Source organism: Cimex lectularius, unplaced genomic scaffold, assembly GCF_000648675.2.
Source record: "Cimex lectularius strain Harlan isolate CLEC.00 unplaced genomic scaffold, Clec_2.1 scaffold52, whole genome shotgun sequence".
Taxonomy (NCBI): Eukaryota; Metazoa; Arthropoda; class Insecta; order Hemiptera; family Cimicidae; genus Cimex; species Cimex lectularius.
The window spans coordinates 387,579-407,703 of record NW_019392742.1 but is presented as its reverse complement, the minus strand read 5'-3'; the positions used below and the strand labels follow the sequence as shown (position 1 = coordinate 407,703).

The following is a 20,125-nucleotide window of genomic DNA, read 5'->3' as shown; positions in this document are numbered from 1 at the left end:
AGGTCTTGGTTGAGATAAAAAGTCCGTGTCACGAGCGGGATTCGAACCCACGAACTTCGGCTAAATACGCCGCTGCTCTACCACCTCAGCTATTGAGACTTCGATCCACTCGGACACCAACTCCATCTCAACCTACAACCTTTCGAATTTTTCCCCTTTTTCCCAATTGTTTCAATTGTCGTGTAATCAGGATTGGATTCTCAGTGACTTATGAAGTGGCCACGGGGAGCTGTTTAGTGAAGAGATTTTTTTTTACTTATTAAATATTAATCCATTTAAGTTTTAGTGGTCAATTGACCAAGTTACTTCTTTCAATTAATTTTTCTGTCTATTTAAGGTCTTGGTTGAAATAAAAAAGTCCGTGTAACGAGCGGGATTCGAACCCACGACCTTCGGCTAAATACGCTTCTACTCTACCGCCTGAACTATTGTCACTTCGATCCTCTCGGATTTCTTTTTTTTCTTACAAGAAGGATCATTGAATGAAAATAAAAAGAATATTTAATAGTAACTATCTTCCAATAGGATCTAAGAGCCGAGAAAAATGTACTTACTGAAGGTAACATGTTTCAGCCTTTTCCGAAGCTCAAAACCGATCCCTGGGATTAATGTTCTTATATTCTGGTTTGACAAATGTTAAAAAGCATTACTGACCAATAATTACTTTAAAAAACAATTAGTGTATTGTCTCACACATGGAAGACAATTCTGTTAATTAGTGTAAGTCATGAATAAAATTTAAGTTTTTAGTTAGGGATGGTTATTCGAAAAATTAATTTTCAAAAGAATCATCTCTATTGCTACTTCAAACAAAATCTTCCTACATCATCAATTAGGCTTTTGAACCCATTCATAATCAATCATTCAACTCATGAGATTCATCGATTTAGATTTCATTACCTCATCTAGATGTTTTTCGACAAAATATGGCATGTGGGATTATTATACAAATTAAAATTATTTTTACCCCAGGCATATTATCAAATTATACAATCATACCTAAAGGAGAGATTTTTCGCAGTAAACCAGAGTATGGAGACTTCTGAGATGGAAGAAATACTCGCAGGTGTGCCACACGGGTCAATACTTGCTCCGCTGTTGTTCATAAATTTTATTTCTGATATGTCCACAAACGAGATTGCAGTTACCGCCACTACGCTGATAACACCGCCATATTAGCAAGTGTCTTTTACACAAGCTTCACTTATGGTACAAAATCACATATCAACAATTGAAAAATTTACTAAAAAAAAGATTGCCCTTTTCAAAATAAAATTTAACCCATCAAAGTCACAACATATTACTTTTTGTACAAAGAACCTCTTCCTCAATTCGACAAAGTTAACTTTTTAGGACACATTTGATTCTAACTTGGAATGCACACACACGATTATAAAACAGACACTCTATAAACGATTTAAAATGCTTTTTTACCAACTTAACCAGAAATCAAAATTACTGTTAAAATAAAAACATTGAACATACACATACCTACTCAACCCATTGGGATGTACGGGTGCCAAGCATATGGATCGGCCAAATATTTCAATATTCAAAGATTACAAACGTTTTAATCAAAATTTTAAGGCTAATTATTTCTGTGTTTTTTTAGTAAACTAACACACTTCAAAGAGATCTTCACAAAAAATCGTTATTTTGAGATTTTTAAAAGGAGAGAAATATTTTCTTGGTACTAAAAACGACTATCTACTTTGTTTCATATTAAAAAAATTGTATTTTACTTATTTTGTACGTTGCTCAACCAACCTACAGAAACCCTCAATCAAATATTAAATGTTTTGTTAATTTTTCACCTTTCAAGTCCTTCTAGTTTTTGTTTTTGAAAATCACATAAATAATAAAACAACTTTATAGTTTTACAGACAACTTTATTGAGGTATAAAGCTCTAAAGACTGCACGTAATGGTCCAATTTCGTAAATAAATTACAACCTGATTAATTGCAATTAGAACGGCAGCTATAAAAGCCAACGTTGAGGGTAATTTATTAATTAATTTTTATAACTCGCCCGTTAGGACATAAAAAATTATAATATTGATATATTGGCCGATAAAATTAATATTGAGCTTTCAAGTCGTTGAAATATCGTTGCGTTTTGATAAATTCCAAGGAAGTTACAAATTTTAAAGTGCACTTGACATGGGAAAACCATTGCCCCAGCTAACCCAGTCTTAAAATGTCTAAATTTTAAAGAACTCTAATATTTAAAAACCTTTAAATCGAGTAAAAGTACCAATGAACCCTACATTCACTGTATGTTATTCCCTTTCTAGGTCTGTATATCCCTAAGCATATCCAGTTTTGGGATTTCAAGTTCGTAAACCTGCCCACCACAATTCAAGTTGTATATACAAAAATCTACAGACCTGTCGATGGCATGCTCAGTGAGTCTTCAGATCAAATATGTTCTTAAATTAATTAATGTCTTTGATCCCGTCTTCGAAAAAATGATGCCCTTGAGATAATAAAAATCAATAAGTCTAACTCAACTGGCATATTTTAATGAAAAAATATTCCATTCTATATAACCTCCCAATCAACACAGTCCAAGAATAACAGAATCTAACTCGCTTCTTGTTTAAAATAATTGCCCGACCGAATAAGAAGTCTGCGGGTCATGCTCTGGTATCGACTCGCTTTCAGCTGTATAAAGACCATGATTATGCAGTTCCTTATTGACATTTTCTGATTTTATTCGGTATCAAGGGGGGTATCCGGGCACAAAATAAAGGTGCAGCCCAGAGGGCATGGCAACCTCTCTAAAGCACAAACTGTACTCGGGTCGACCTAGGGTCGACATGGGCGGCGAGCGCCTCAGCAGAGTCACATGAGGGCCAGTGCACTAGTTCCTGTATGCATAGACGGGGGAGGGTGTATGGCCGCCTGTACCACGGGGTAACTAAACAGTCGAAATTCAGCCCTAGTTACACTGGGAATGGATTCGTGGTGGCGCGTGGTGGCGCATGGTGACGCCCCTGGTGGGAACATAGATAGAGGCAGTGTGACCTTCGTGAAGCTTGCGTATGGCCAGCGTAATTACCCCCGGCCTCACGGGAGACGTTGCGACCGGACGACAGTGTGTATGCGTTGAGGACGCGATGATCATGCTGAATAGTCCCTCGAATGCGTGATTAAGCGAACGGAAACGGGTAGTGCGATTCACTGATTCACCGATGGTGTCTCTGACTCGAGTATGCTTTGCATTGTTGTGCGTATGACCGGCGTGGTACCCTTGGGGAGGCGAAGGATAGGACCACCTAGGCTGAGCCTATGGCGTCCCTCGAATGCGCATGGCAGGTGTAGGCTGAGCTCGATAAGAGAATTTACCGTAGGCGGTGCTCATCTAAGGGTGGTTAGCAATTCCACTTTAAACTAAACCGCTGCCGGGGCGTTCCCGGAAGTTTCTACGCTAGGGGAGCCCCTATACTCAGGGAGATAGAGTGGCCTTCTCTATCCAGGAATACGCGGGAGAACAGGCTGATGTATTTCGGCCTGTTAGCTCTTTGCGTGCAGCATCCGACCCGATGCACAATGCGGGCCCGACCATTCGGAGTGGACAAGCGGAGAGCGAGATTGTCTCGGCCCTTAGGGGCTGGAGCGTCTCTACACCAATGCTGCGACGGTAACACCATTCCGTCGTATGCGGAGGTGCGTCAGCTCTCATCTCAAGGCCAAATAGGCCAGGTGCGGACGCTAAAGATCCTCTTGTGTTGTTGACGATGAGTTCTCGGGAACGAAAATGGTATCAATATATGGTTATTTGTGAAGGTACACACTCCCTGGAAAGAAAGACAATCTGACTTATGCTCTCTGTGTAACGCCAGTGTCAGAGAGAATTCCTCGCTAAGTGCTCTTTATTAAAATAAATTCGTTCGCTCTACCTAAGCAAGAGTTTCATATATAGAATTAATCATGTGGTTTTTGTTGATAAATTTACCTATAAAAGGGGGAATTTTCCATGTCGAAGAGTCTTATTTTGTAAAGTTATAATTTTACAGGGGCAGATACAGTACCATTAATAAAGTATTACGATTACGCGGTTCTTAATAAAACTGAAACTCCGACTGTTCGTTTTAGTTTCGGGGAAAGTATAATTAAATTGGTAACAACAGTTAGCGCTTTTAAAAAGTAAATTATTTGTTTGGAAATTTCAAGACTTTATTAAATGTAATAATTTTATTAGGCTTGTTTTGAGGATTAACAATACAGAAAAATCGTAGAAAATAAGTTTAGTTTTGGTTGGTTGATTCTATTAAATTACAAAAAAAGGAAATCATTGCTGACCGAAGGATACAAAAGGGTCCACAATACACCCGTTTCCTTCTTCTCTTGTCAACGGCGAAGAAAATATCCGACAAATGGGCCCCACGTCGGACGGCAATCACTTGTACGATCAGTTTCCGTCGATTAAATAATACAATAAAACGATTAAATTATCGCTTAACATTACTTTTTCACAAGAAAATGAAACTTCGACGTTGGAAAAAAACTTTTTTTTTCAAATTCCGAAAATAAATAGGAAACGTTGTCAAATGGACATTTTAAGAATGAAGTTTAAATAGGCGTAAAAAAATTGACGCATGAGTTTCCTTTTTGAATATTTATAACATACAATTCCCCGGCTGGATAGAACTGAAAAAACAACCCAACGGAAGCAACCATAAATCTGCACAGTTGAAATACCAGTCGATACATCGTTGATGTGCGATTTAATTCCCACCACGTAGGAGTTTAATAAATTTACATCTGTAGAAATGCGGTTTCGGCATTTAAACGGGATATAAACTACTACTGATGTGAGTGTGTGTGAATTTACAATCTAACTCTCCATAACCCAAAACCCCAAATTAAATTTTGCCAGCTGGGGAATATGAAATTTTAAAAATGTCCAGTCATGGTGTCCGTCGGTACTTTCTATTTATATAATCTTTGTTCATACGGATAAAGTATGCGAACTTTAATAATCAGTGTTGGGGGGTGTCGGTGGCCGCAACAGTTTAGGCGTTGACACGGCGCTCATCGCTATAAGCAGAAGGTCATGGGTTCGAATCCAGCCTGTGAACCCTCGTAAAAAAATCAAATAAAAGTAATCAGTGTTGATCGGTATATAATAACAACTTTTAACATTTGATATATATTATTTATTATATAAATAATTATTATTTTCTACATAAAAACCGATGGAAGCAACGATAAATCAGCAGCATAGTTAAAATATAACATCCATTATATTTAGTGGTCTATTGACCAAATTACTTCTTACAATTAATTAATCTTTTTATATAAGGTTTTTGTTGAAATGAAAAGTTAGGGCCACGAACGGGATTCGAACCCACGACTTTCGGCTAAATACGCTGGTAGAGCAGCGGCGTATATAGCCGAAGGTCGTGGGTTCGAATCCCGCTCGTGGCAATAACTTTTTCATTTCAACCAAAACCTTACACAAAAAGATTAGTTAAAATGTAACTCGATCATTTTAACATAATTTCTACTAGAAAGTGAATTCGACAAAAACATACATATTGCAATTGTGTTTTTAACATGTCCATGCGGTTTTTTATAAATTAATCGGTTTTACTTTTTATAAATTCACTCTTTGAGATTTTGGAAATTTACAGCCATCATCAGCTACAATTTTTTTTAATCAAATATTTCCATAGGATATTAGTATTTCACAAATTTTTTATTTAGCTTATGTTATTTTTTATTTAATTTTTCATTATTTTTAGTTTTATTAAAAGTTTTTGGACTAATACGCATATGTATTTTCCGTTTTTTATATAAATCTTATATTTTATCATCCTTAACCAATCAGTACGTGAAAAGAAAAATTTTCAATAAAAACCAATTATACCCATACGCAGGTGTTAAAAAATACTAATTTTTCTGTTGCATGCTAAGGTCAAGATATTATCCTACAAAAACTCATAGTAATTAAGATAATATAAAATTAGTTGAAAACGCTTTAAATTTAATTACATCGTTTTCCAATTATTTGTAAATTGTTTTATTTAATCAAATCCATCAACAACCGTTTAAATAACAATTATCTCCAATCAACGTTTGTTTGATCAATTAATTCATTTTAAATACAACCGAAACGTATATGTATTGTTTTTACGTCACAATTTAACAAAGCATTCAATTTATTAGGGTTTGTAATAAAATTCGAGAGTCATTTCTTGTTTTACTTTAAAGATTTATTATTTTACATTGTCCCGAAAATAAGGTATAGAGAGACCCAAGAAAAGAGGGATCTTTCGCAAAGACTTTTCTAAGAAAAAGAAGATATTTCTTTTGTGGAATGAATTTTTCTATTATATGAAAAATAAAGTTCATTATACTGTTTGTTGCTTTTATCGAAATTAACCTAGATAATGATGTTTAAAAAAATATCTTAACAATAATTATAAAAATAAAGAAATGTTGGTATAAAAATCAATGCTAATATTTGGTCAAAAGATTTTAATAAATGGGAATTTATAAAATATTTCCTGTTAATTGTCATGGATATAGGATGGGACACAGAATGTCCCCTTGTAGGACATCAACTTTTCTTTGTCAAATAAATATCTAAGACCTCCACTATCGTTCTCTGAAGCAACGGTCAATTAATATGATTCAAGGAAGCGTTTATGTTTCTAGAGGTTACCTGGATGGTTTATCAAAAGCCGGATCCAGAATCGCACAAAAGCAAGATTCTTTATGCCCAGGAGGGTAGGAAAAGTGTCACCGATTAAGAAACATTGCTAAATCGTTAAGGGAGGTCTTCGGGGAGTTTCTGGAAACGGTCTGTCTGGTGGTTTCATTCATGGACGGTGTGGTAATGTGGTAGCACAAAACACAATGATGGAACCCGAAATCAAATAGTTAAAAAGAATGATTATTTGGCGATCGCGAGTTGAGGTCTGGTGTGACGTAGGTTTTAGACAAACATTTTCTTTATCGTGCCAACGTTTCGATCTTTATTGAAATCACCTTCAGGGCCTGGGATTTATAAACATTGTTTAAATTGTACAAATACATGGAGGATGTGAAAAAATATACATGTATCATCATCACATCACACAAAACATATAATATAACATATAAAACAATCATTACATTCCATACATCAAACATTTCTACATAGTCTAATTCTTCTACAATTTGGCTTTCCTTTCCCTAATTATCCCCGTCTATATAATCCAGAAAAGATAATCAGGCCGAACTATGCCAAATCTACTATGTTGATAAATTCTTTTAAAACTAGTTTTTTGAGGATACTGGATATCTCGGGAATAAGGATGATGCGTTTGTAGAAGGATGTGTGGGTAGGAGGTTGTCGGGTTACTGGAATAAGAAAACTTCCATCAAAGAGAAAAATGAGTGGTACCTAGGATTTTCCAATTTTGAGAAATTAAATATAATTGCTATAAATTATCGACAAAAAGAAAAAAATTAGGAAACTGCATACATGATTAATTAATTTTTTCACTTATGCTTTACTGATTGCAAAATTGTTACAAGTGTAATGTGTAATGAGACATAATTTATTTAATTTTTAAATTGAGGAAGTTCTGTTCTCAGTAAAATAAACGTCAAGTTGTGTTTTTAGGTTTGGGAGTCTAGTTAGTTCCTTCGTGAAAAAAACACTTTAACATAAAGGTTGATTTAGGTTGAAGTAATATATAATTCATTGGGTTCCTTAATTTATAATTTAAATATTTGTTTATGCCTACACGATTACCCCTTTTCTTTAAAAAAGGTTCATTTAAGTTTTATATATATATATAAAGTTACTGCAGTGAAGTTCTGGTTTTTTGTACTTTTTAAGTTGTTTTGTAATTTTAATGATCGAATTTTTAATTTGTAATAAACATTTACCCAGCAGAACAGAGCATACTTGACATGCAACTGAACACATTTATTTTTATAATGTAATTATTTTTTATACAATAATAAAAAAAGCAGCCCTTAGTAGAGTGAACCAAATAACCTCCCTACCCTGTTCTTTATAAATTATACAAAAAGCTCTTTTTGGCCCCGTATGTCACGATTGAAATGGAAAAGGCTCATTAGCCTGCGTCAATTAAACAGCGCTTGAAATTAATTCCGACAGAAGTCATTACGGATTTAATTATCTGGTGTTGAGAGGGCCATTGTAATTCGAGTCCCATAGGCACAATATTTATCCTACTCTTGGCCTGTTTGAACAGGCTCCAATTTCAAGAACGACAGGGATTATGACGACTCGATTAGCGGCATCTGTGCTATTAGTAGTTTAATTAAAGAGGCAATCAAACAGCGCCACCTTTTGACGGTTTGCCACTTTCCATTTTGTCTGTATTTGAAGGAGAGAGAAGGAAAACATGTAATTTCACAATGTGTGGTTGTTAGTTTTTACGCCAGAATTATAATAATTATGATAATCCATTCCGTACAATTTCTGTGCATTTATTAATTTTTTCAAGAAATGTTTTTAAGATATACAGGGTGAATTGCTACTCGTGCTACAAACTTCTCCAGTAGATTCTTCACCCTAAAATGAACAAAAAAGTTCATATTGTCCATGGTCCGATTCTCAACCATTTCAGAGTAATTTCGCTTTTTATCGATTTTGAAAGATATCACGTCCTGGCGTCGGAAAATCGTGATATCTTTTAATCTAAACATTTCTCTGAAAATCTAATAGCACCGTTGAAATTCCCGTTAATTTTTCAATAAGAAGATGACGGTGGCAAAATGTTTGGGCTAATTTTTTGTGTTTTATTTCAGCCAGAACTACAAAAAGAGTGGAAAATTGTGTAAATCGGAAAGTGTATAAAGTAATCCAGAGTTTCTAATTTTAGTCTCAGAAGGCAGCAAATTTGAGGAAAACTACCTGATTTAATAACGCTTCCAACGCACTCGTCATTTTCTTATTTAGTGGTTGTGAGACCAAGATGTTGATGACAAAAAGAGAAAAAATGGTGGTTCAAGGATTGCTAATGTTTGAGAGTGACTTGCTACTCGTGCTACAAACTTCACCAGTAGATTCTTGACCCTAAAATGAACAAAAAAGTTCATATTGACCATGGTCCGATTCTCAACCATTTCAGAGTAATTTCGCTTTTTATCGATTTTGAAAGATATCACGTCCTGGCGTCGGAAAATCGTGATATCTTTTAATCTAAACATTTCTCTTAAAATCTATAAGCACCGTTGAAATCCCCGTTAATTTTTCAATAAGAAGATGAAGGTGGCAAAACGTTTGGGTCTTTCTTCCTTGACCTTCTAGCTGTTTGTAAACTTCTTAAGCATTACATACTAAATGGGCATTAAATTAAATTAAAAAATTTCAATGGAATTATGATTTTGATTCTCTCTAAAAATTAACGGGGATTTCAACGGTGCTTATAGATTTTAAGAGAAATGTTTAGATTAAAAGATATCACGATTTTCCGACGCCAGGACGTGATATCTTTCAAAATCGATAAAAAGCGAAATTACTCTGAAATGGTTGAGAATCGGACCATGGTCAATATGAACTTTTTTGTTCATTTTAGGGTGAAGAATCTACTGGAGAAGTTTGTAGCACGAGTAGCAATTCACCCTGTATACGTAAATCTTAAAATTTCTAAGTATTTCATATCATTTAAACAGGAAGTGACTTCCAGATAAACATTGTTAGGATTTTTGTACTGTTGCAAATGGTTTGTAGTCCGGATGGGAAAAACCGCTCTTTTTTGAGGGTAGGATGAAAAATTTTCTCAGTGAAGTGGATCAGCTCTTTGTCGTGGCTCACCGTTCGCGCTCACCGAATTTATCTTACCATAATTCCATAATTAAACATCGGTGGTTTCTTTCGACTTTGGGTGTGCCAGTTCTGAGGCCGATCGTAAATGGTGACGGATCGAATAAAATTACAGGTTCTTAATTCATTACTTTCGTGGTCCGCTTGACCAATTAAAACATGAATTTTAATTAAGGTTTTTAGTTGAGATGAAAAAAAAGTTAATGGCACGAGCGGGATTCGAACCCACGATCTTCGGCTAGATACGCCGCTGCTCTACCACTCGAAGATCGTGGGTTCGAATCCCGCTCGTGCCATTAACTTTTTTTCATCTCAACTAAAAACCTTAATTAATTGTCATAAAATTACATGGTTTTCTATAAACGGAATCATGAACTACTAAACTTTTTTCATCTATTATTATAGCAAAAAAAGAAATTTAAATTAATTCAAATTAAAATTTCTTGCAGTTTGATAACGAGGAAAACAGGACTACAACTATTTTTGTTTTTACAGAAGCATCAGACTGCTAGTTCAATTCAGCCCCTAGCGAAATATAACAACACAGATTCAATACGTAACAAATACATTCATACCTACATACATTGTGCTCATTCTGTTTAGCAGATGGAGTACTCAATATTACTCCATCAACATGTACACAATATTAATCTAGTTAAGATCCATGGGTGCACAAATCACGCACAGAGCTCGAAAGGCGACGTTGATGCTATTTAACCATTAGCCCTCTTGATTCACGCTAATAAATACAATCACTTGTACAAACAGGACAATAAAACACATGACCCTGAAACTCTCTACTGTGTCCGAGAACCCGTTTTAAATCTGGCGGCATGCCCATTCGCACCCTATATGGAGCCAAGGCATGACAAGCTTCAATTATTTAGGACACATCGAGCAATGATTTCTTTGCATATATGCGCGGGGGTTGGCCCAAGAGAAAGTGCCCACGTATCAATCGTGTATGGCCAATTCATAATCTGGCAAGATCTATTCATGCTTCCGGTTCGGGCATTCTGGAGGAGGGGCCACAATTATTTTCTTTTTACGAATGTTAGTATGGTAACATGGTAGCACAAGGAGAAGTCACAAGAAGGTGCTGTTTTAGTTATATGTTTAAAGGTCAAAACCAAATTACATTCCACTAAAATTTACTGAGCAAACTGGTGTTCTATTAATCAGGTGTAGTCACCAGCTATTCAATATTCTTTGCAGTCGTTGTTGGAAAATGGACAGACTAATAATAAAAAAAAACAATTATAATGACCAACAGCCAAATCTATCTTGAAGAAAAAGAAAAGAAAAAACAACGCACACAATTGACCAGTATAAAAAGCCAATTTTATCACATGTTTATATTATGTTTTTGAAAATATGTTTTTTTCCCTTCCTTATATTTTTTAAAAGTCATATAGGAAGATTTGTTAGATTTGATGCACGTTGAAATTTAAGTGTCGGATTAAGTTAATTTAATGAAATGTTATTTTCTTTAGTATTTAGCAGAACCTTTCCCTCTCTCTAATGTTAAATATTGAAGCTTTTAGAAATAAAAGATTTAAAAAGAATATATTCGAATTTTATATGTCATTGCTAAGTTTTTTTTTCTTGTCATTTCGTTTTGGTGATATTAAAAACCTACTATGGATTTAAAAAATTTGTAGATTTAATCAGTATATCTAAAAAACAAATTTCCCAAAACAAAATCAACATGCAGTATTTTTTATGAATACATTTAATGTTTAAATAGAAAAACACGCCCTTTTTCAGTCGATTGGTAAGTTTAAGATACTCTGTTTTGAGTCAAAATCAGAGACCAGTTAGGCGGTGGGGAGGTCTTTAACCTCCGGTTGTTGATTCGCTTTAAAAGAATTATTGGAGGAGATGGTGTCATTGGAGAGAGTGGCGCCCATGTTGTTAGCTCCGTTGAAGCAGTGCCTGGATTTGGATGAGGCGAGGGGCATGGATTTTTCCAGGGACATCGGTGGTGGAATTTTCAAAGACTTCTTGCTTCTCAACGTATCCTTGGATTTGGTCGATTGTACAGTCTCGATCGGACTGTCCCGGACGGACGCTATGCACCGCGTCAGCGATTCCTGCATCGCCTCCGAGCACTCCTTTAAACTTTGCAATTCCGGTCCGAGGTTGTAAAACGGGCCGTATGGAGGAAGAGGTAGGGTGTCGAGTGCCCTCGACAGGTAAAAATAGCTTTCGCACGACTTGGTCACGCTCTGCTCCGCTTCTTCGAGCGCCTTTCTGAAGTCGGCGTCGGGCCCGACGGACGTCGGACGCCGTGGGATGGGCGAGTCCGAGACGACGGAGTGCCGTTCGGCCACCAAGGCGAGCTTCTCCATCCACGAGTTTCTCTCTTGCATTGACTTGGCTCTGAGTTTGGCCGAGGACTTTTCCTTGGAGACGACCGAGAAGGACAGCGGGTCTTCGTCGCTAGTCGATATTATGGCGTTTTTCAGATAGATGCTCCCTTTGGGGCGTTTGCATTTGCTAGGCTCGCACTGGTAGTACTTCAGAACGCCCATGTCCGAATCCAAGACGAACCAACGATTCTGCCATCCTCTGAAAATGTTGGTGTACTTCAGCAGTTCGCCTTGATATGGCTCCACCTTCCGCCGCTCCTCCATAGCTCGGAACCGGCTCACGACGTTCTCAGTCATATAATTCAATACGGCCCCAGTCCACTGTCATCATATCACACTCATTATATCCATTATTCCGTAACTAGTTTCTTAGAGAGCCTCACAATTTCGAAGCGGCATCAAAAACAGAATCCGACCGTACTGAAGAAACGATTTTAAATAGTTTTGCGTGTATTACTATTTTGTGTGAATTTAAATAAGAAATACATTAAGAAATTTAGAATGTGTTGTATACTTATGTAGTCTAACATATGTTTGATTGTTGTGAAACAATCGCATGATCTTCTGTCGATAATTATAAATAATAATTGCATTGCCTCGGCAGGTTATAATACAGGCCAACACTTTAAACAAAAAAATAAATTATAAAAAATCGACAAATCTATTTAAAGTTTATCAATAATTATTATTCTATTTTGAGTGTAGCTCTTTTAATAGTATTTGACTGGCTCGATGAAGCCAGTACGATTAATGAATTCAGTGAAAGTATAAGAGCTTGATTTTTAAAAATATCTTCATCATATTAAACATTACACATAGAAAGTAAATATAAAATGTAACTGAATCAACTATTAAAACTCTCGAGTTGAAGTTTGATTTTTGATGAAAAAATTAGAAAAGCAGATGTGCGAAGGTATATATATATCACTGGATATTGAGATTGAGTTGTGCACAATCTATGTTTTCAAGCCCGCCCAATATTACATGCGCCATAGGTAAGAAGAAAGGAAGGGAGAGGGAGAGAGAGAGAGAGTGAGAGAGAGAGAGAGAGAGTGTGTAATGACAAAAGGTAATAAATATATTACAATTAATTAAGGTTTTTAGTTGAGATGAAAAAAAGCTAATGACTTAGCCAATTGGTCAAGTGGACCACGAAATTAGTGAATGTAATAAATATAAATGAAAAGTGGACGGAGAAAAGATTTAATGATGGATCGTTAGGTAGTTATAGATTGAGATAGATAAATAAATAGGTAGTTAGATAGAAAGAAAAGAGAGAGATAGAGAGAGAGAAAGTGAGAGAATAATGAGAAACGGTAATAAATAGACATAAAAAGTGGACGGAGAAAATATGTAAAGATATAAACCAGATGGATCGTTAGATAAATGTAGATTGATATACAGAAATAAATAGGTAAAAAGATAGATGGAGTGAGATAACAGAGAGATAGATAGATAGAGTGAGAGAGATAGAAAGAGTGAGAAGGTAATGAGAAGATAAAATAAATAGACATGAAAAGTGGACGGATAAGAGTTCTACAGATATAAAACAGATGGATCGTTAGATAGATATAGATTAAGATAGATAAATAAATAGGTAGATAGATAGAGGGAGTGAGATAGATAGATAGATAAAGAGATATAGATAGATATATAGATAGATAGATAGAAGAGATAGAGAGATAGATAGATAGATAGACATAGAGATAGATAGATAGAAGGATAGATAGATAGATAGGTAGATAGATAGATAGATAGATAGAAGAGATAGATAGATAGATAGAGAGAGAGAGAGAGAGAGAGAGAGAGAGAGAGAGAGAGAGAGAGATAGATAGAGAGAGAGAGAGAGAGAGAGAGAGAGAGAGAGAGAGAGAGACAGAGACAGAGACAGAGACAGAAAGTGAGAGAAGGGAGAGAGAGTGAGAGTGAAACAGACAGACAGACAGAGAGTGAGAGAGAGCGACAGAGAGTGAGAAAGAGAGAGAGAGGAGTAAGAAAAGGTAATAAATATAAATGAAAAATGACGGAGAAAAGATCTAAAGACATAAACCAGATGGATCGTTATATAAATATAGGTTCAGATAAATAAATAGGTAGATATATATACATATATATATATATATATATATATATATATAGAGAGAGAGAGAGAGAGAGTGAGAGAGAGAGAAATTTCCAATCGTTAAATGTATGCGGGAGGAGAAATAATGAATCGAATATAATCGTGAAAGATAAATTTTTGTAAAATTAAATGCACAATTAAAAGTGTCCACGTCGACCGGCTTTCTTTGAGAAGTTATTACACCCTAACTACAACTAGCCTTGTCGTAAACGCTAGAGCAATTAACATTAACAACTTCCATAAAAGCAGATGTACGTTTTAGAAATAAACATAACTAAGACTACAAAAGCCAAATTTACGATTCAAACGGACCATTTTAAATTGTTAATATCTCTTTTAATGGATATATATATATTGAACCTCTAATATATAAATGTATTGTAAATATAACTTTTTTCTATCGGGCTTTTAATTTCAAATTACTATTTTTACAGCACAGTGAAATCAATTTAAAAGTTATTACCAACGCTTCTTATTGAAGTCCGCTTTCTGCCAAGAATAAAACCAACAAAAAAGTAAATTTATAATTTTGCTTCCAGGTTTTTCAACAAAATAATCTAAGGCGTCTCGTTATAGCAAATTTTATTTTGGTTAATTTTTACTCATTGTGGACTATGAAGTAAATCTGACGGTTACCACATATATGATCTTGCTTTTATGATGGTATATTCCATACCTGATTGCCATGTTCAAAATAAAAATTGTATATAGATCTATATTTCATGTTAAAAAATTCCGACTTTTCTTCCAGCTTTCCAGGAAAAAATCCTCTTCAACATGACTTATCCTTGATAATTTTTTAATATTGAAATGTATATATATGTGTATATTTGGTTCTTATACCGACATGAAATTTACAAATGATGACAGATTGACGATAAACCAAACTTTATTAGAAAATAACTAATCTATATTTCAAGGCTTGAGGTTTTATGGAGTTTTTAATCATATGTTTGTACCTATGAAATTAGGTAAGCTTGCAATGTGAAACTGAAACATGAATGTGTGCATATCAATACTTGTTATATTAATACTAACTTTTATTATTTTTATCAGCTTATTCTTATTTATATAATTTCTCAATTAAGTATGCAAATTTTTTGTGGAAAAGAAAAATTTGTGTCACAGGCGGGATTCGAACCCACGACATTCAGCTAAATACGCCGTTGCTCTACCACTTGGGCTACCGAGACTTCGATCGCCCTGCCAGAAACTTCCCATTTCGACTCCCGGTTTTATTCGAATTGTAAGCAAATCGGGGCTTCAAATAGAAACAATTTTATTAACGATTGTACTACATTTGAGGGACTGTGTACGATTCACAGGAATTGGAATAAAACATGGAGTTGAAATGGGAAGTTTGTGGCAGGGCGATCGAAGTCACGGTTGCTCAAGTGGTACAGAAGCGGCTTATTTAGCTGAAAGTCGTGGGTTCGAATCCCGCCTGTGACACAACTTTTTCATTTTGAAAATATTGTGTATACTTAATTGAGTACTTGTTATATTGTTTATAAAATCAATTTTTTATATATCATCAATTTTGTGATAGAAATGGATTAATCAGTGAAAATAAAGAACATCTGCATTTATTTCAAGATTTTTTTTCTAATGATTTAAAAAAAAAAATACATATATAAACTCTTCGATAGCTCCGATGTTTTCAAACCGACATCGATATTTTTATCCTTATGCTCGAAAACTCTCTTGATAATCATGGCTTACCTCTTTCAAAAAGATTCAGCCGTTTTTACGATGCGGCCACCCTTCCGAAGGGCCCTTAAACGTGCTTCATTGGGATCTGCATACGTGAACAGCCTGTTAACGCGGCCGGAGATCCAGCCTCTTTTTCCTTATTTATGTCGCCACTACCATCGCAACTCTTGGCGATTTTCGTGTTGCAGGAGTAAGAACGTTAAATAATCCTCCAATTTTTGATAGGGCGATAATCGTGTTTTACGGTTATTGAGCCGTTCCTTCTGCCCCAGGGAAAAATACCGGGTGGTGCATTTAAATAAATGGGTTTCGAAGAATTTAATTGAATCCCACGTGGGTTGTTGTTTATGGAATTTTTCAATTTACAATATTCACATGTTGGGCATGACCATTATTTTTAAATTAAAATTAAACCATCTAACGTAAATGTATTGGTCGGGATGTGTATTAAGAGAACGTAATAAATGGCTTAATTAATATTTTAATTTCTGTCAATTTTAATTTGCAAATTACAAGACATTTAACAATAAAATGTAGAATAACTCTCTCTCTCTCTCCCTCTCTCTCACTCTCTCTCTCTCTCTCTGACTTTTTCTCTCTCTTTCTCTCCATCTTCTGCTTCACCTTCTGCTTAATTTTCTATTCGCTCTTCCATTTGTTACTTTGTTCACTTCTCTTCCACTTTATCTAATTTCTTTAATTTTAACATCTAAGTTTTTAAATGACTACTTTTTTTCACTTGGAAAGGTAAACAATACAACACACTTAAAAAATACCATTATTATAAAATTTGGCAAAAATTAACATCCTTTTTGTATTCTCTTTTTTCTCTATATATACTTTTCTTTCAGTCACCGTTGCGTTTTTTGTTACTTTTAAAATTTATACCAAATATAAATGTCTGGGAAATTTATTTTAGTATAATCCAGGTGTTTTATGATAACGATAAGATAATAATGTTGAGCTGATCATGATATTGGGGACTTTAGGTCATTACAAGCCAATTATCCATCCCAAAATTTGGTATTGTAATTTTTGGTTGTACATACACATTCCGAATTTTTTTCCAGTTTGGAACGCATCGACGCAGAAGACGATTGACCCAGAAAGGTTGAATACCCCAATATTTACAAGATCTCCCCCTTTCCTCGTTTTTTTTTAATCCCTGGTATTCCATCCCGACCTTAAGCGAACCGGAGAGTTGTAGAAGCGGGTTGCCGTTGTAATTTTTACCCCCGGGGAGACCGGCTTGAGTTAGTTGATCATAAAACTTGCCTCTAAGGGTAGCGACGACCAGTAAATCCAGACCCCATTTCATGGGATAAGGATAAACGAAAGGTATTTACTTTAAACAAATCCTAATTGCAACTAAGATAAACGAAAATACACTTATAGCGGTAAATAATAATAAAACTTTTGGAAAATTTGTTTGTCAAAATGAGGGTTGAAAAGATTAATTTTTTATTATTTTGTGTGATAATGTTATCGATTATTCTGAGAAAACAAATTTTTGAAACCTATTATTATTGAAGAAAATAGTGCCAAAACGGGAAAATTGAAACTTGGCTGATCAGGATGATTTTGGGCCTAGAGATAAAAACAAGTACAATTTTTCCAGTGGAAAACGACGGAATGCTTGTCCCAGTCAATCTATGTTGTAATTTAGAGTGTTGTATTATTAATCTTAACATAAACGTAGCGTTCAAAAATTGGAATTTTTAATTGCTTTAATAAATTTATTGATATGTAAATAATTAGTCATTTAGCCGTTATTTTTGAACTGAATTTTGACTCAAAATTGAAGCAAAAAGTTTGTCGATTGAGAAAAACCCAATGTACGCAAATAAGACAGTCCTTTATTGTTAAAATCCCACTCCAGTCCTCGTCTGTTTGTTTCCTTTGATATCGTTCTAATAGAATTTCCAGAATGCTTTCAACTTCCTGCCGCGACGAGACAGCGGGTTCATTTAAAAAAAAAAAATCCGTGCCACTGTGCTAAGCGACAACTCGGAGAAATTCCATCTCGGCACGGAAAAGGTAATGGTTTTGCTTGAGGTTGATAAGGAGCCTATCGCAGAGGCAGCCTTTCTATTCAGAGCTAAACCTCTGTCAACAGGCTCTACATACACTACAATGACACAGCTTTGGGAGTTGTCCGGGCGGGGTCGATAGCTGGATACTCCTCTGGCTAGGCCCGAGAGGATTAAAATTTCTCCTCAACCAATCTCGGCTAAATCCATCCTTTACAAACCATAGGAGGATGTGTAACGACAATGATTTTCATTCCTAACGTACTTATAGAAATTATTCAAATCTCCCTAAAGAGAGCAATTTACACAGACAAATTCCCATATAACAGCAACTGCCTAAATAAATTGATAAACTTAAAAATATCTTGCACATTGTTATCAACAAAAGTTTTACAATCGGTTGTTGTTACTTTAAATTGTTTTAAAACAATTATTTAAATTTACAGTCACTTCTGAAACACACCACTTTCTTTATAGATATTTTCATACCATATAAAACGTAAGACGATCATATTTGGACGTTATTTGTTCCCATACTACAGGTCAACATGTGCCATAAAATTATTTACATTAATAAAATAATATTCAAATTTTATGTTTGCTTACACAGCACAAGATTATATAATATGATTATAGATGACATACCTATCATGGCATATTACACATAGTAAAAACAAATCGTTAATAAAAACCAAGCAAAGATACTTTGCAATTAAATGGCTGAAGCGAAATTAAATAGATTAATTTGAAATAAAAACGAACAATTTTTGCTTAAAAAAGTTTAATTTGAAATTAAAAAAGTTAGTTTAAAAAATTCAATTAAAAAGGTTATTTTTAAATTAATAATGATGAATTTGAAATTAAAAAGGTTATTTAAAAAAAATTAATTTGAAATTAGAAAGGGATGATTTGACATTAAAATGAAATAACTTGCAATGAGAAAATTTTAATTTTAAATTTAAAAAAGTTTAATATAAAGTTTAAAAGTTTTTATTTGAAATTAAAAACATTGGTTTGACAGTAAAATGATTAATTTGTACTAAAAAACGAAAGATATTTAGTTTAAAAAGTTTAATTTGAAATTAAATAAAGATTAGTCTGAAAAAAATTCCATTAAAAAAGTTTATTTTTAAATTAAAAAAAGATGAATTTAAAATTAAAAAAGTTATTTTAAAAATAAAAAAGATTAATTTGAAATTAGAAAGGGAGAATTTGACATTAAAATGGGTTAACTTGCATTGAGAAAATGTTAATTTTTAATTTAAAAAGTTGGTTTGAAATTAAAAAAGATTAATATGCAGTTTAAAAGTGTTTATTTGAAATTAAAAAAGTTGGTTTGACATTAAAAAGATTAATGTAAAATTTATAAGGGTTAATTTAAAATTAAAAATCGTTGGTTTGTCATTAAGAAAGGTTTATTTCAAATTAAAGCTTAACGTGAATCTATAAACGGATAATGAAGTTAGAAAAAGGTGGGTCAAACAACGGTAATTTAAACCTAAATTAATCTCTTAGAAACAAAAAACTAAATATAGAAATCATTGATAATACATCATCCAATATACTGTTGAACAATTGGCCAGTTTAACGAGGTTATTTACAGATATGATTTGACGGGGAATTCAAGGTGGTCATCGATAGATTATAAAAACGAAGCATCAAGAGTTTTCATTTATTATGTGAATGTTCATAATAGCTTTTCGACTTCTAACCTTCATACTTCAAAAGGATGAAAATATATATTGACCGTTATTTCGATGTCGAAAACGATATTATAATATATGATGATTCAAATAATCAATTCAAGACGATCATTTTATGATAAAGTATGACAGTATATTATAGATAATAACTGGTAAGTGTTAATTAAGTATTGATATTTTGTATTCATTCCATGAATATTTATAATTGCTTTTGCACCTCGATCTTCATATTTTTGTTATCTATTTGTCTGTTTGCTCTATGGCAGCTAATTTAGATAGTTTGACACCAGTTTTTCTGTGTGATCTGTGCTATTATCGATCCTATTTATTAATATATGATGAATATTAGTGGATATTATGTCATTCATCACAAAAATGTAATAAATAAT

At 34.1% G+C, this 20,125-nt stretch overlaps 2 protein-coding genes across 2 annotated transcripts in view; both read right to left on the bottom strand.

Annotated features, from left to right (window-relative positions):
• Nucleotides 1-20,125, bottom strand: part of LOC106664896 (alkaline phosphatase-like) — a 445,922-nt gene that overhangs the window by 110,996 nt on the left and 314,801 nt on the right. The gene's annotated exons all lie outside the window — the stretch shown is intronic.
• On the bottom strand, nt 11,511-12,728 carry LOC112126972 (oxysterol-binding protein-related protein 9-like). The gene has a single exon (XM_024227105.1). It carries the CDS (start codon nt 12,463-12,465, stop codon nt 11,614-11,616), a length of 852 nt encoding a protein of 283 aa, XP_024082873.1. The 5' UTR covers nt 12,466-12,728; the 3' UTR covers nt 11,511-11,613.